The 13765-nt window shown below is 37.7% G+C and overlaps 1 protein-coding gene across 1 annotated transcript in view; it reads right to left on the minus strand.

The window, feature by feature from the left end:
* LOC128375840 (M1-specific T cell receptor beta chain-like) overlaps positions 1 to 8665 on the minus strand; it is a 37414-nt gene extending 28749 nt beyond the window's left edge. The window contains exons 1-2 of the mRNA XM_053336258.1: positions 8617 to 8665; positions 8224 to 8527 (exon numbers count right to left, since the gene is read on the minus strand). Coding sequence (XP_053192233.1) covers positions 8224 to 8527; positions 8617 to 8665 — 353 coding nt within the window. The remainder of the gene's footprint in view (positions 1 to 8223; positions 8528 to 8616) is intronic.
* Between the last annotated feature and the right edge of the window lie 5100 nt (positions 8666 to 13765).

Genomic DNA, 13765 nt, shown 5'->3' on the forward strand with positions numbered 1-13765 from the left:
CCCCCTTTATGAGATTTTGTTGTTTCAGATTTTGGTCGTCCAAATTTTATGATTCCGTCTAAATGTAAAAGTTTGTTTTACATGTGTAACGCAGTAAGAAGATGAGGAGACCATGTTTGATAATGTCCATATTCTAAAGATTAAAATCTTATATATACTTCAATGTAACTACCAAGACAGGGTTCAAAATTAATCTTTTTGTCCACTGTTAAATTAGTTTTCAGATGTTATGAGCCACTCAATATATTACCATTCTTTTTTTTAGCTAGTGAGTGAAACAAATCTACCAGCATTTGGCTGTCTGCATCATGATCTTTGTGGTGCTTGAGGTCCCCTTACAGTACTAGAGATCAATCAATCAGATTTTACTTGTATAGCATTTTTCATACATAGCAATATAACACAAGGTGCTTTACATTGTACGAAACAAAACTATCTAAAACTAAATAAACTATAAATAATGACTCAATAAAAACAGGGACTGAGGAAACACTATCATAACTGTTATGGATCTGCAATGAGTAAACATCAGTGGTAGAATAAAAATGTAAATATTCAGAATACCCAAATAAGTAAATAAAAATATAAATACATAATAACCCAATAAGTCACCATAACATAAATTGACTAAAACCAGAAATGTGAGGTGGGGTATTAAAACCAAATTAAAAAAATAAAATAAAATAATAAAACAACTAGGATGTACAGTACAGGAAACAAACTGAGTTGGCAGCAGTTGTTCCAACAGTGCACCGAGGTTTTTGTTCAGCTGTCAAGTGCATCTGTATCACTGTGTTGACTCACAGCACAGAAATACAAGCCGTTATCTCCTGGTTCCAGGTTCATCACTGTGAATGTCCCACTCTCAGGGTTAGGCTTGGTGGCTGAGAATCTCGTATCATTTCTGAAGTCTGATTCAAAGTCAGGTTTGCTATTTGGAAAAGTGTACACGATTTGCTTCATTGTTTCTCCAGGCAGCTGTCTATACCAGTACATTTGGTTGTAGGCAGCACCCTTGGTGTGGCTGCAGCTCATTTTTGCCTGTTTGCCCTGTTCTTCCCACAGTATGGAGGTCTGGGTCACATCATTTCCATCAGTTAGACCTGTGTGTTTAACAATAAAGGATAACATGGTGAACTTTTTCTTGTTAGACTCTGATAAATCACATTAAAATGATATGTAGTTAGTTATTATAAGAGCAAAAATAAATTATTTGTATTGTAAATTACCTGTAGTCCACAGTAAAAAGATGGAAAATGTGAAGAGGATTTGTTTGATGATGATAATCTCCATGTTTTCTGAGACACAAACTGCCAGTCTCATATAGTTGGAGACATGTAGAGCTGCTGGTGGGAGTGTCGCAGCATTGTGACGTGATCCTGTGAGTTGCACTACACACAACTACTGTGAAGGCATTCAAAGTCTCAATAGGAGTATAATTGGTACTATAGCTCCTCCTCCTGTTGTGCACCTCTCTAATTTAAACTTTAAACTTTGTACATGTGAGCTGGAGGCTGGTGGACTTTGTCACTCAGAGAGGAAACTGTTCAAAAATATGATAAATAATCATTAATTTAATTAAAATCCTAATCAATGTTATAACAGCTGAACTGGCAGCAAGGTATAATACTGGCTGCACACAAAACAAATACATCAACAAATTTAGTTGAAAAAGTTTTTACAAAATTTCTCAACTGTCTTCATGACCTTACTTGACACCAGATTAATGTTAAAAGTAATGATTATAAATAAGATGATCATTTTGTTTCTTCTGAGCGAATATATTGAAGAGAAAAAAAAGATCAAATTTTGCTGTAACAATGAATCGTTATGTTTTCCTCATCATATCAGCAGATGATTATTTTCAGCCTCCTTTTTGAGTAAATCCTCCCATCAGCAAACCAACATGAAATCATTGGGTGGGCGGTGTCATTGTGCACCACCCTCTTCTAAAAATTACAACTGTCACATTAACAACCGCTACACCTCACTGACTCAGGATACAGATCTGACTAAAGATATACTGCCAGATTATTAAAGGAAAGAACACAGGTGCAAAGAGGCTGTGAGCTGTAAAACAGAGATGAAACACTTTGTGATGGGGAGGTTTTTGTAGTGAGGAGCAGTGATATGTAGCACTGTGGAAACTAACAGCACAGAAGTAAACTGCACTGCTGTTCAGGTCATCTTCTTTAATTGTTAATGTGCAGGTCTGGTCTTTACTGGCACCCCCTCCCATTGTCACATTTACACCAGGCTCAGGATATCCTTTGTTTAAAATCACATATCCCAGGAACTCCAGCTGTTTGTTTAATTGTTTGTACCAAAGGATGTGGTTGTAGCTTTTGATACTATGTGAACAGTTTATTTGGGCCGTTTGTCCAAATGTTTTGTATGTGACAGCTGGAGTCTGGTGGATTTGATCACTGAGGGAGGAACCTGTGGAGAAACATCAAATCCTCAGTTATACATGTGCTAATAATCACTTAGATTATATTAATTTATATCTCAGAGCCTATATCATGAACCTTAAATAGCAACAATGTCCTATTAGTTGAAAACAAAAAAAAGCAAAAGCTGTAAAGTGAATTTGAGAATAGTTCATTACATTACCTGAAACCAGTAAAACATTCACACATATGCAGCAGATGATGAACATCATGGTGTTTTTTATGTTTGAATTTAAAGCTGCCGTCTTGTTTCTGTGTTTTCATCACTAAACACACTGACACCTTCTCTGAGTACATCAGTAAAATAATGTGGGTGGGGTCATTGTGTCAAGACTCAAGAGACACACCCCCCTCATAAAAGGAAGCAATACAGTCATGATAATAATTAATAAATAATCAGATCAAAAAGAAAATATATTTTGAATTAAATTATGTTTAGTGATATCATTTTTCTCGCCCTGTTGTCAATACAATAAATGCTTATACTTGACCGTAAAGGAAGCATACTAACTTTTGTTTGTCAAAGGTTTAACTAGCAAATGCAACTTTTTATCTAATAATGGAATAGAAGATGTTAATTTGTTTGAAGTCGAGCATTGTTTATTAATTTTGTCCCCTGTTGTCACTGCAATGAATGCTTAAACTTAATATAAGATATTCTTTTATGACTCCCACAATGAGGAAATTTGCAACTTGACATTAAAGTTAAAAACTATACATGTTGATAATTGTTAAATGCTTGTTAAATGCTTTAATCTGTTTTTTTAAACACCCAGTCCATTTAGATTCTATAGTAAAGTCGTTTGTGGTTCAATGATATGACTGTTGCTGTAATAGCTGTTATGAACTAAGTATTGTACTCTATAAAACAAATATTATTATGAGTAATCAATTATTTGTCTAAATATTACAAAGTAAATCAGAGGACATGTCTAAAATGTAGACATGGTTGTTTAGTTCATATGATGGGACAGTTTTCCTTTAAAGCTTATTTATAGTAACAATACGTTTCATATATTTAATCATGAGATATTTTCATCATCACTTTGAATGTAAACATACAAGCAGGTGTATGATCTGACATGTGTGGTGAGAATTTGAAACATTATAGCAATGCTGTTGAAATGAGACCTGAATTTTTGAAGCTACTATTTATAAGAGGAAGTGGCTTCACATACAGAAACTCCCGTTATAATATCTGATGTGAGTTAATACAGGTGCAGAGGAGCTGAGAGCTGTAATACAGAGATGAAAAACCACTAACAGGGAGGTTTTTGTAGTGAGGAGCAGTGATATGTAGCACTGTGGAAACTAGCAGCACAGAAATAAACTGCACTTCTTTTCAGCTCGAATCGATGAATTGTTAGTGTGCAATTCTCGCCTTTCTCTGCTCCCCCTCCTATTGTCACATTTGCACCAGACTCTGGAATTCCATTGCCTAAATACACATATCCCAGGAAATGCAGCTCGTTGTTTACTTGCTTGTACCAAAGGATTCGGTCATAGTTCTGAATACTGTGTGAACACCTGATATTGGCTTGTTCTTCTGGTTTGATGTACATGTGAGCTGGAGTCTGCTTTACTTCATCACTGTGAGAGGAACCTGTAGAAAAAGGATCAACAAAATAACACATACCATAAGAATAAATAAAAGGATAATAACTAAATTTAAATCAAACCACAAAAATATGTTGTTGAAAGCTTTCATTAAAATGTCTAAAAACTGTGATGACATTACCTGAAACCAGAATAGCGTAACAAGTAATTTGTAGAAATAAGATGATCATGTTGTCTTAAGTTTAATAACTGAACTGTTGCTATGATCAGCAGTGTATCAGCAACTCTACTGATTATTTCCAACCTCCTCTTTGAGGAAACCTCCCATCTACAAATCAACATGTATGTGGGTGGTGTCATAATGAATCCTCCTCCTGACATTATAACCATCAGTATAAAGGTCTCATTAAAGATACACTGCCTCCTTATGATAGGAGGAACACAGGTGCAGAGGAGCTGTGATACAGTTGGGGAGGTTTTTGTAGTGAGGAGCAGTGATATGTAGCACTGTGGAAACTAGCAGCACAGAAGTAAACTGCACTGCTGCTCAGGTCGACCGCTTAAATTATTAATGTGCAGGTCTGGTCTTTAAGTGCTCCCCCTTCTATCTTCACATTCTCTATATCTTCAGGTTTTCCATCGTCTACATTCATGTATCCCAGGAACTGCAGCACTTTATCTGTTGATTGTTTGTACCAGAGTATTCGGGTGTAGTCCTGAATACTGTGTGAACACTTGATATTGGCTTGTTCTCCTGGTTTGTTGTACATGTGAGCTGGAGTCTGGTGGACTTTGTCACTGAGAGAGGAACCTGTAGAAAAAGGATCAACAATCACATCAAGTGAGGATGAATGCTGTTAAATAGAAAAATGAGATAGCACAGGACAGGAACTGAAGATGATAACTAGAGAATATGTGTAAAAATCATGAATTAATTTTGATCACATAAAATATACCCAAAATGTTTCTATACTTAGAAACCTGATGGTTTGCTAAATAAATATAAATCCTCCTTTTTAAAGAACAAATGTCTGAAAAAGACTTCAGTACCTGAAACCAGAATAATATTAAAAGCTATGCAGAAGAAAAGGATCATGTTATGTTCTGACCAAGTTTTCATCACACTATATTCTGGTAGCTGATACTTTCCAGCTCCTTTTCTGAGTAAACCCTTTGATCAGGAAAACAAGCACAACTATTTAAAGGTGGGAAGTGTTGTAGTGAATTCTCCACCACTGAACGTCACACACCACAGGCTCAATGAAGATATACTGCCACCTTATGAAAGGAAGCTAAACAGCAAAGACCTGTATTACCAGGTGGATGATCTGACATGTGTTGTGAAAATCTGAAACATTATAGCAATACTGTTGAAATGAGCCCTGAATTTTTGAAGCTGCTATTTATAACAGGAAGTGGTTTCACATACAGAAACTCCCGTTATAATATCTGATGTGAGTTAATACAGGTGTAGAGGAGCTGAGAGCTGTAATACAGAGATGAAAAACCACAAACAGGGAGGTTTTTGTAGTGAGGAGCAGTGATATGTAGCACTGTGGAAACTAGCAGCACAGAAGTAAACTGCACTGCTGTTCAGGTCGACTTCTTTAATTGTTAGTGTGCAGATATCACCTTTAGCTGCTCCCCCTCCTATTGTCACATTTACATCAGGCTCTGGAATTCCTTTGCCTGCAAACACATATCCCAGGAACTTCAGCTCTTTGTTTACTTGCTTGTACCAAAGGATCCTGTTGTAGTTGTCATCACTGTGTGAACACCTGATATTGACTTGTTCTCCTGGTTTGTTGTACATGTGAGCTGGAGTCTGGTGGACTTTGTCACTGTGAGAGGAACCTGTAGAAAAGACATCAACAAAATAACACACACCATATGAATAAACACAGGTAAATCCAGTAATGTAATATAAATCAAACCATAAAAATATGTTGTTGAAAGTTTTATTAAATGGTCTAAACTGTGATGACATTACCTGAAACCAGAATAGTGTAAAAAGTAATTTGTAGAAATAAGATGATCATGTTGTCTTTAGTTTAATAACTGAACTGTTGCTATGATCAGCAGTGTATCAGCAGCTCTACTGATTATTTCCAACCTCCTCTTTGAGGAAACCTCCCATCTACAAATCAACATGTATGTGGGTGGTGTCATAATGAATCCTCCTCCTGACATTATAACCATCAGTATAAAGGTCTCATTAAAGATACACTGCCTCCTTATGATAGGAGGAACACAGGTGCAGAGGAGCTGTGATACAGTTGGGGAGGTTTTTGTAGTGAGGAGCAGTGATATGTAGCACTGTGGAAACTAGCAGCACAGAAGTAAACTGCACTGCTGCTCAGGTCGACTTCTTTAATTGTTAATGTGCAGGTCTGGCCTTTACTGGCTCCCCCTTTCATTGTCATATTTGCACCAAACTCTGGATATCCATCGTTGTAGTCAACATATCCCAGGAACTGCAGCTTTTTGTTGAATTGTTTGTACCAAAGGATTCGATCGTGGCTTTGAATACTGTGTGAACAGTTTATTTGGGCTGTTTCTCCAAATGTTTTGTATGTGACAGCTGGAGTCTGGTGGACTTGATCACTGAGGGAGGAACCTGTGGAGAAACATCAAATCCTCAGTTATACATGTGCTAATTATCACTTAAATTATATTAATTTATATCTCAGAGCCTATAGCATGAACCTTAAATAGCAACAACTTCCGATTTGTTCACATACAATTAAAAGCAAAAACTGTAATGTGAATTTGAGACTAGTTCATTACATTACCTGAAACCAGTAAAACATTCACACATATGCAGCAGATGATGAACATCATGGTGTTTTTTATGGTTTAATTTAAAGCTGCCGTCTTGTTTCTGTGTTTTCATCACTAAACACACTGACACCTTCTCTGAGTACATCAGTAAAATAATGTGGGTGGTGTCATTGTGTCAAGACTCAAGAGACACTCCCCCCTCATAAAAGGAAGCAATACAGTCATGATAATAATAAATAATAATAGATGTGAAAGGAACGCTATTAGATCAAAAATTAAAAAAAATTCTAATCAAATTATGTTTGACTGTTATGTTGACATTAGTGTGATGAAACAGTGCAGCTTATTAACTATCATCAGTACGCACACTTTAACGTACCACACTGAAAGTAACCATAAAATTCATGAACCCCTCCTGTTTATTATTCATAGTACACTAATTGAAAGTCCTAATTAAACTTTTTGTTTTACCACATAACAGTTTTACTCCTGCTTAAACCTACATCATGGAGATGTCCAGATTTATCAAGTTGACAAGTTAGTTGTGATTTAAACGCTGCTTTGTTTTCCCAAATATGGTTAAAAAACACACTTATAAAAAGATGTGTGGGGAAACACTGCACCCCCTTGGATGTAACTGTAATAACATTAAATCCAGTATCTCAGCTCAACATTCAGTGTGTCTCTGCTCTGTGTTATCAGCAGCTGGATGATTGTGACTGTGTATCAGAGAAGGTTTTTGTTGAGGTCTGAGGCTTTTTGTATCATTGTGCTTCACTAGCAGCACAGAAATACACTGCTCCGTTTTCGGATCGACTCAGCTTTGGAATATGAAGAGATGACCGACTTTTCCCACCACAGAGTCCTGTTGAATTTATCTTCAACAAATGGGTTAGTGAATCGTGCATAACCAACAAGATCCATGTCACTTTTCCCTGCAGACTGTTTGTACCACTGGATCATATTAAAATCAGTGTTTGAATGGTTGCAGTTTATCATGATTGTTTCACCAGGATCTTTGATCATGGCAGCAGGTGTCTGATGAACGCTGTTTTTTGAGAGTTCTGTGGGGAAAAAGATGATGATGAGTGGAGAGCAAACATTCAGAGCATATCTCATAAGTGAATGTAATACTACCTGTTAAACAGAACGGCAGAGCTGCTAAATGTACGAGTAGTCTGATCATGATCCAAACGCAGATGAACACAAAAGAAGAGTGATGACTGCAAACTGAACAGAGCTGTGTGGATATAAAGTAGGAGGAGGATTTATACAGTACACTATTGTGTTGGCTCATACAGGAAGAGGCGGTTTTAATGCTGATATCAGTGATTTTCTGTGACAGGCTGCAGTCAGATGCAGGTGTGCTGTTCCTCAGTGTAAATAGATGATGGAGGGTTTTTGTAGAGGCCAGAAGGTAACTGTGTCACTGTGCCTGCTAGCTGCACAGTAATACATGCCGCTGTCCTCTGACTCTCTGAGTTTTATTACATGAAGTTGAGACTTTGTTGAACCATCTCCAGTCACATTGAAGCGCTGTTTGAATGGATCCTCAACAGCTGGTTCAGTATTCCAAACATATCCAATGAGTTTAAGTCCAGAGTCCCCCCTTGACTGCTGATACCACAATATTACATAATGTAAACTGATTGAATGGTTGCAGGTGATTGTTGCTGAATTGTGAGGACTTTCTACTATTGATGATGGAAGTTGAAGAACTTGACTGCTCAGCGAACAACCTGCATTTAAGAAAGAAAGAAACATTAAGAGAACAGAAATGGTTCTGAAATATTTTATCTTTGAACAAACATTTTGTATTCCAACCTACAAGAGAGCGAGAGAAGTAGCAGAGTGACGCTGTTGATGTTTGTCATCATGATGTCCTCCTCTTTGTCTCCACACTGACTGACAGATTCAACTGTGTTACAGGACAAACTTAGAGGGGAGGAGACACATATGTATGATGTGAGTGAGACTCTGTGAGCTCTTGTGCTGTGCTGTAAAATTTCAATTAATTTCTTTCTTACAACAATGTATTCTATCATGGTGTTCATTGATCAGCAGACAAATTAATCAACTATAATTTTGATCAGTGAAATAATATATCAATACAAAATGTCAAACATTCAGTGGTTCCAGCTTCTCAAATGTGAAAACTTTCAGATTTTTTTTCTAATTTATCTTTTTGTATTTAAAAATGTTAACTTTTCTCTATTATTTGGTGATGGACATATTTTCACTCATTTCACATGTTTTTAAAAATAATGAATGAAATGAAATGAATAATGAATGAATTAATAAATAATATTCACAACCTCAGAATACCATAATATAATTTACTGTGTATTTTCTTATCAAATGTTTTGAAATTGCAGACATGCATCTTCGTAGGGAGCTTTATGTCATCACTTCAATTAATTAAACCTGTGATAGTTTAAAAACTGTTACAGAAGCAGCAGCAAGCCATCTGTATACAATCACAACATAAAACCATCATTATGTATCAGTCTGTGTGACGTTACAACAGAGTTCATGTTTGTGTTGAAAGCTTCAGGTGGGAGCGTCACTGTATTGTGAGTTGTTCTGTGTTGTACTTGAAGTTCCCCCCTACAGTACAGCAGGTAAACACAGTTGGTAACAGTGTGCTGTGTTTTTTGTTCAGCTGTCAAGTGCATGTGTATCACTGTGCTCACTGACAGCACAGAAATACAAGCCGTTGTCTTCTGGCCCCAGTTTCTTCAACGTGAACGTCCCACTCTCAGGTTTAGCCTTGGTGGCTGAGAATCTGTCATGTCTGAAGTCTGGTTCAAAGTCGTGATTTTGTGTTGTGATTGATGTAAAAACAATTAGTTTCATTGTTTCTCCAGGCAGCTGTCTGTACCAGTACATCTGGTAATATAAACTGCCCTTGTCGTGTCTGCAGTTCATTGTGACAGACTGACCCTCGTCACCCCACAGCTGAGGAGTCTGTGTGACATCATCCCCATTAATTAGACCTGTGGAGGTAAAAAAAAAAAGTCAGAACATAAAATCATCATTATGTGTTTAAAGGTAAAGTGACAGCTTCTGCTTTCAGTGGTCAGCATGATGATGAACCGTACCTACAATACAGAGCAGAGCTGCAGAGAGTTTGATCAGACCAGCTGTGATCATTATTGTGATGTGATCAAAATGAAGTCAGAGACCAGAGTCACTGTCAGTCTGTGTGATGAGAAGTGTGACGTTACAGTAGAGATGTGAAGTGTTACAGGTGGGAGTGTCTCTGTGTGATGAGATGTTCAGTGATTGTACTCGAGGTCCCTCTGCAGTAAAAGTCACCGTTTTAAACTGGGAAGGGAATAGTTGGAAAAAGGTCCCCCTACAGTACTAGAGATCAATTAATCAATCAATCATTTGATCAATCAATCAATCAGACTTTCTTTATATAGCACTTTTCATTCAGTTCAGTTCAATTTATTGTTTCCAGATTCATGGTGTTCAAACAACCGTCAGTCACACTGTGAAGAGTCACTCATAAAAAGAAAAGGAACAAAATAAAAGGGACATTTAAATACTTAAAAAAACCCACCAAGACATTCAACACGATTTAAAAAACACAATAGCAGCATAATTTAGTGTTTGATTTACTTAGGTGTAAAGTGCATCTGCATTTAGCATTCAGTTCTCATCCATTTCAATCCCTGACTGGAGGAATGAGGGGCAGTTTTTGGTGGGAGTTAATTGCCCTGATGGCTTGGGGAAAGAAACTATTACACAGTCTGGAGGATCTGGCCCTGAAGCTTCGTAGCCTCCTAGAAGAGGGCAGGAGCACGAAGAGGTGGTGGTACGGTTGAAAGGGGTCCAGCATGATGTTTGATGTCTTTCTGGCACATCGGTCTTTGGAAATGTCTGCTCGGGCTAGGAGTGGGACGCCAATGATCTTCTCTGCGACTCAAACTACTCTTTGCAGGGTAATGTAGACAGTAATGCAGTTGGCCAGGATATATAATAATGTAACACAATATGCTTTACATTGTACGAAACAAAACAAAATAAAATATAAGTAATGACTCAATAAAAAACAGGAACAGAGGAAACGCCAGAGGTAGAATAAAAATGTAAATATTCAGAATACCCAAATGAAATAAAAGATAATAAAAAAGGGATAGGAAGAAAATAAAATAATAAAACAACTAAGATGAACAGTACAGGAAACAAACTGAGTTGGCAGCAGTTGTTCCAACAGTGCACCGAGGTTTTTGTTCAGCTGTCAAGTGCATCTGTATCACTGTGTTCACTCACAGCACAGAAATACAAGCCGTTATCTCCTGGTTCCAGGTTCATCACTGTGAATGTCCCACTCTCAGGGTTAAGCTTGGTGGCTGAGAATCTCATCTCATTTTTGAAGTCTTGTTCAAAGTCAGGATCGGATTTTGCAATAGTGAACACAATTTGTTTCATTGTTTCTCCAGGCAGCTGTCTGTACCAGTACATCTGGTAATAGCCAGCACCCTTGGTGTGGCTGCAGTCCATTGTTGCATTTGTGCCCTGTTCTTCCCACTGTATGGGGGTCTGGGTCACATCATTTCCATCAGTTGGACCTGTGTGTTTAACAATAAAGGATAACATGGTGAACTTTTTCTTGTTGCACTCTGATAAACTCTGACATCACATCAAAATGATATGTTTGTTAGTTATTATAAATATATAGCAAATATAAAATGAGCATGCAAAAGTGTGTTTATGAACCAGTTAACAGTTGATCTTTTTGTAAATTACCTGTAGTCCACAGTAAAAAAATGGAAGATGTGAAGAGGATTTGTTTGATGATGATGATCTCCATGTTTTCTTAGACACAAACTGCCAGAGTCTCATATAGTTGGAGACATGAAGAGTTGCAGGTGGGAGTGTCGCTGCATTGTGACGTGATACAAGTCTTATTTATACTGTAACTGTCAATGTAATGACAGATAATAAGAGGTGCAGGTGGGAGTGTCTCTGCAGTGTGTGATGTTTCTGTGAGCTGCTGTATCAGACTTGACATGAAAGTGTTACTGGGAGTGTTTGTGGTGCTGGAGGTCCCCCTACAGTATGAGAGAGATGTACAGTACAGGAGATAAAGTGAGTTGGCAGCAGTTGTTCCAACAGTGCACCAAGGTTTTTGTTCAGCTGTCAAGTGCATCTGTATCACTGTGTTGACTCACAGCACAGAAATACAAGCCGTTATCTCCTGATGTCAGGTTCTTCACTGTGAATGTCCCACTCTCAGCGTCAGGCTTGGTGGCTGAGAATCTCGTATCATTTCTGAAGTCTGGTTCAAAGTCGTTTTTTTGTGTTGTTGTAAAAACAATTAGTTTCATTGTCTCTCCAGGCAGCTGTCTGTACCAGTACATCTGGTAATAGCTAATACCCTTGGTGTGGCTGCAACTCATATTTGCCTCTTTGCCCTGTTCTTCCCACAGTATGGGGGTCTGGGTCACATCATTTCCATCAGTTAGACCTGTGTGTTTAACAATAAAGGATAACATGGTGAACTTTTCTTGTTGTACTCTGACATCACATCAAAATGATATGTAGTTAGTTATTATAAAAGCAAATATAAAATGAGCATGCAAACGTGTATTTATGAACCAGTTAACAGTTGATTATATTTTAAATTACCTGTAGTCCACAGTAAAAAGATGGAAGATGTGAAGAGGATTTGTTTGATGATGATAATCTCCATGTTTTCTTAGACACAAACTGCCAGAGTCTCATATAGTTGGAGACATGAAGAGTTGCAGGTGGGAGTGTCGCTGCATTGTGACGTGATACAAGTCTTATTTATACTGTAACTGTCAATGTAATGACAGATAATAAGAGGTGCAGGTGGGAGTGTCTCTGCAGTGTGTGATGTTTCTGTGAGCTGCTGTATCAGACTTGACATGAAAGTGTTACTGGGAGTGTTTGTGGTGCTGGAGGTCCCCCTACAGTATGAGAGAGATACACAGTACAGGAAACAAACTGAATTGGTAGCAGTTGTTCCAACAGTGCACCGAGGTTTTTGTTCAGCTGTCAAGTGCATCTGTATCACTGTGTTGACTCACAGCACAGAAATACAAGCCGTTATCTCCTGATTTCAGTTCATTCACTGTGAATGTCCCACTCTCAGGGTTAGGCTTGGTGGCTGAGATTTTGTCTTTGTCAGAATCTCCAAAGTCGTGGTCTTCATTGCCAAATCTGGTGAACACAATTTGTTTCATTGTTTCTCCAGGCAGCTGTCTGTACCAGTACATCTGGAAATAGTTAACACCCTTGGTGTGGTTGCAGTTCATTGTTGCATTTTTGCCCTGTTCTTCCCACAATATGGAGGTCTGGGTCACATCATTTCCATCAGTTAGACCTGTGTGTTTAACAATAAAGGATAACATGGTGAACTTTTTCTTGTTACACTCTGATAAACTCTGACATCACATCAAAATTATATTTTGTTTGTTATTATAAAATAAATACCCACTTCAGTCCACAGTTGATTATATTTTAAATTACCTGTAGTCCACAATAAAAAGATGGAAAATGTGAAGAGGATTTGTTTGATGATGATAATCTCCATGTTTTCTTAGACAGAAACTGCCAGAGTCTCATGTAGTTGAAGATATGTAGATCTGCAGGTGGGAGTGTTGCTGCATTGTGACGTGATCCTGTGAGCTGTACACACAACTACTGTGAAGTCATTCAAAGTTTCCATAGGAGTATAAATGTTACTACAGTGCCCACCCCCACTCCATTTTGCATAGCTCCTGGTGCTGTTATGTTCAGTTATATGCCGAGACACACACACAGAAGATTAGATGATTTAACTGAACTGACATCACTAAAGAAAACATATAAATACACTGATAAAGTGAACATCGTGTTTGTCCTGCAGACAGATTTATCTCTTAATCTGCAGCATTGTGCTGATTGACAATATAGAAATATACAATACATCGCTGGGATTTAATGTAGGATAAATGATG

This window comes from Scomber japonicus, chromosome 16, assembly GCF_027409825.1.
Source record: "Scomber japonicus isolate fScoJap1 chromosome 16, fScoJap1.pri, whole genome shotgun sequence".
NCBI lineage: Eukaryota > Metazoa > Chordata > Actinopteri > Scombriformes > Scombridae > Scomber > Scomber japonicus.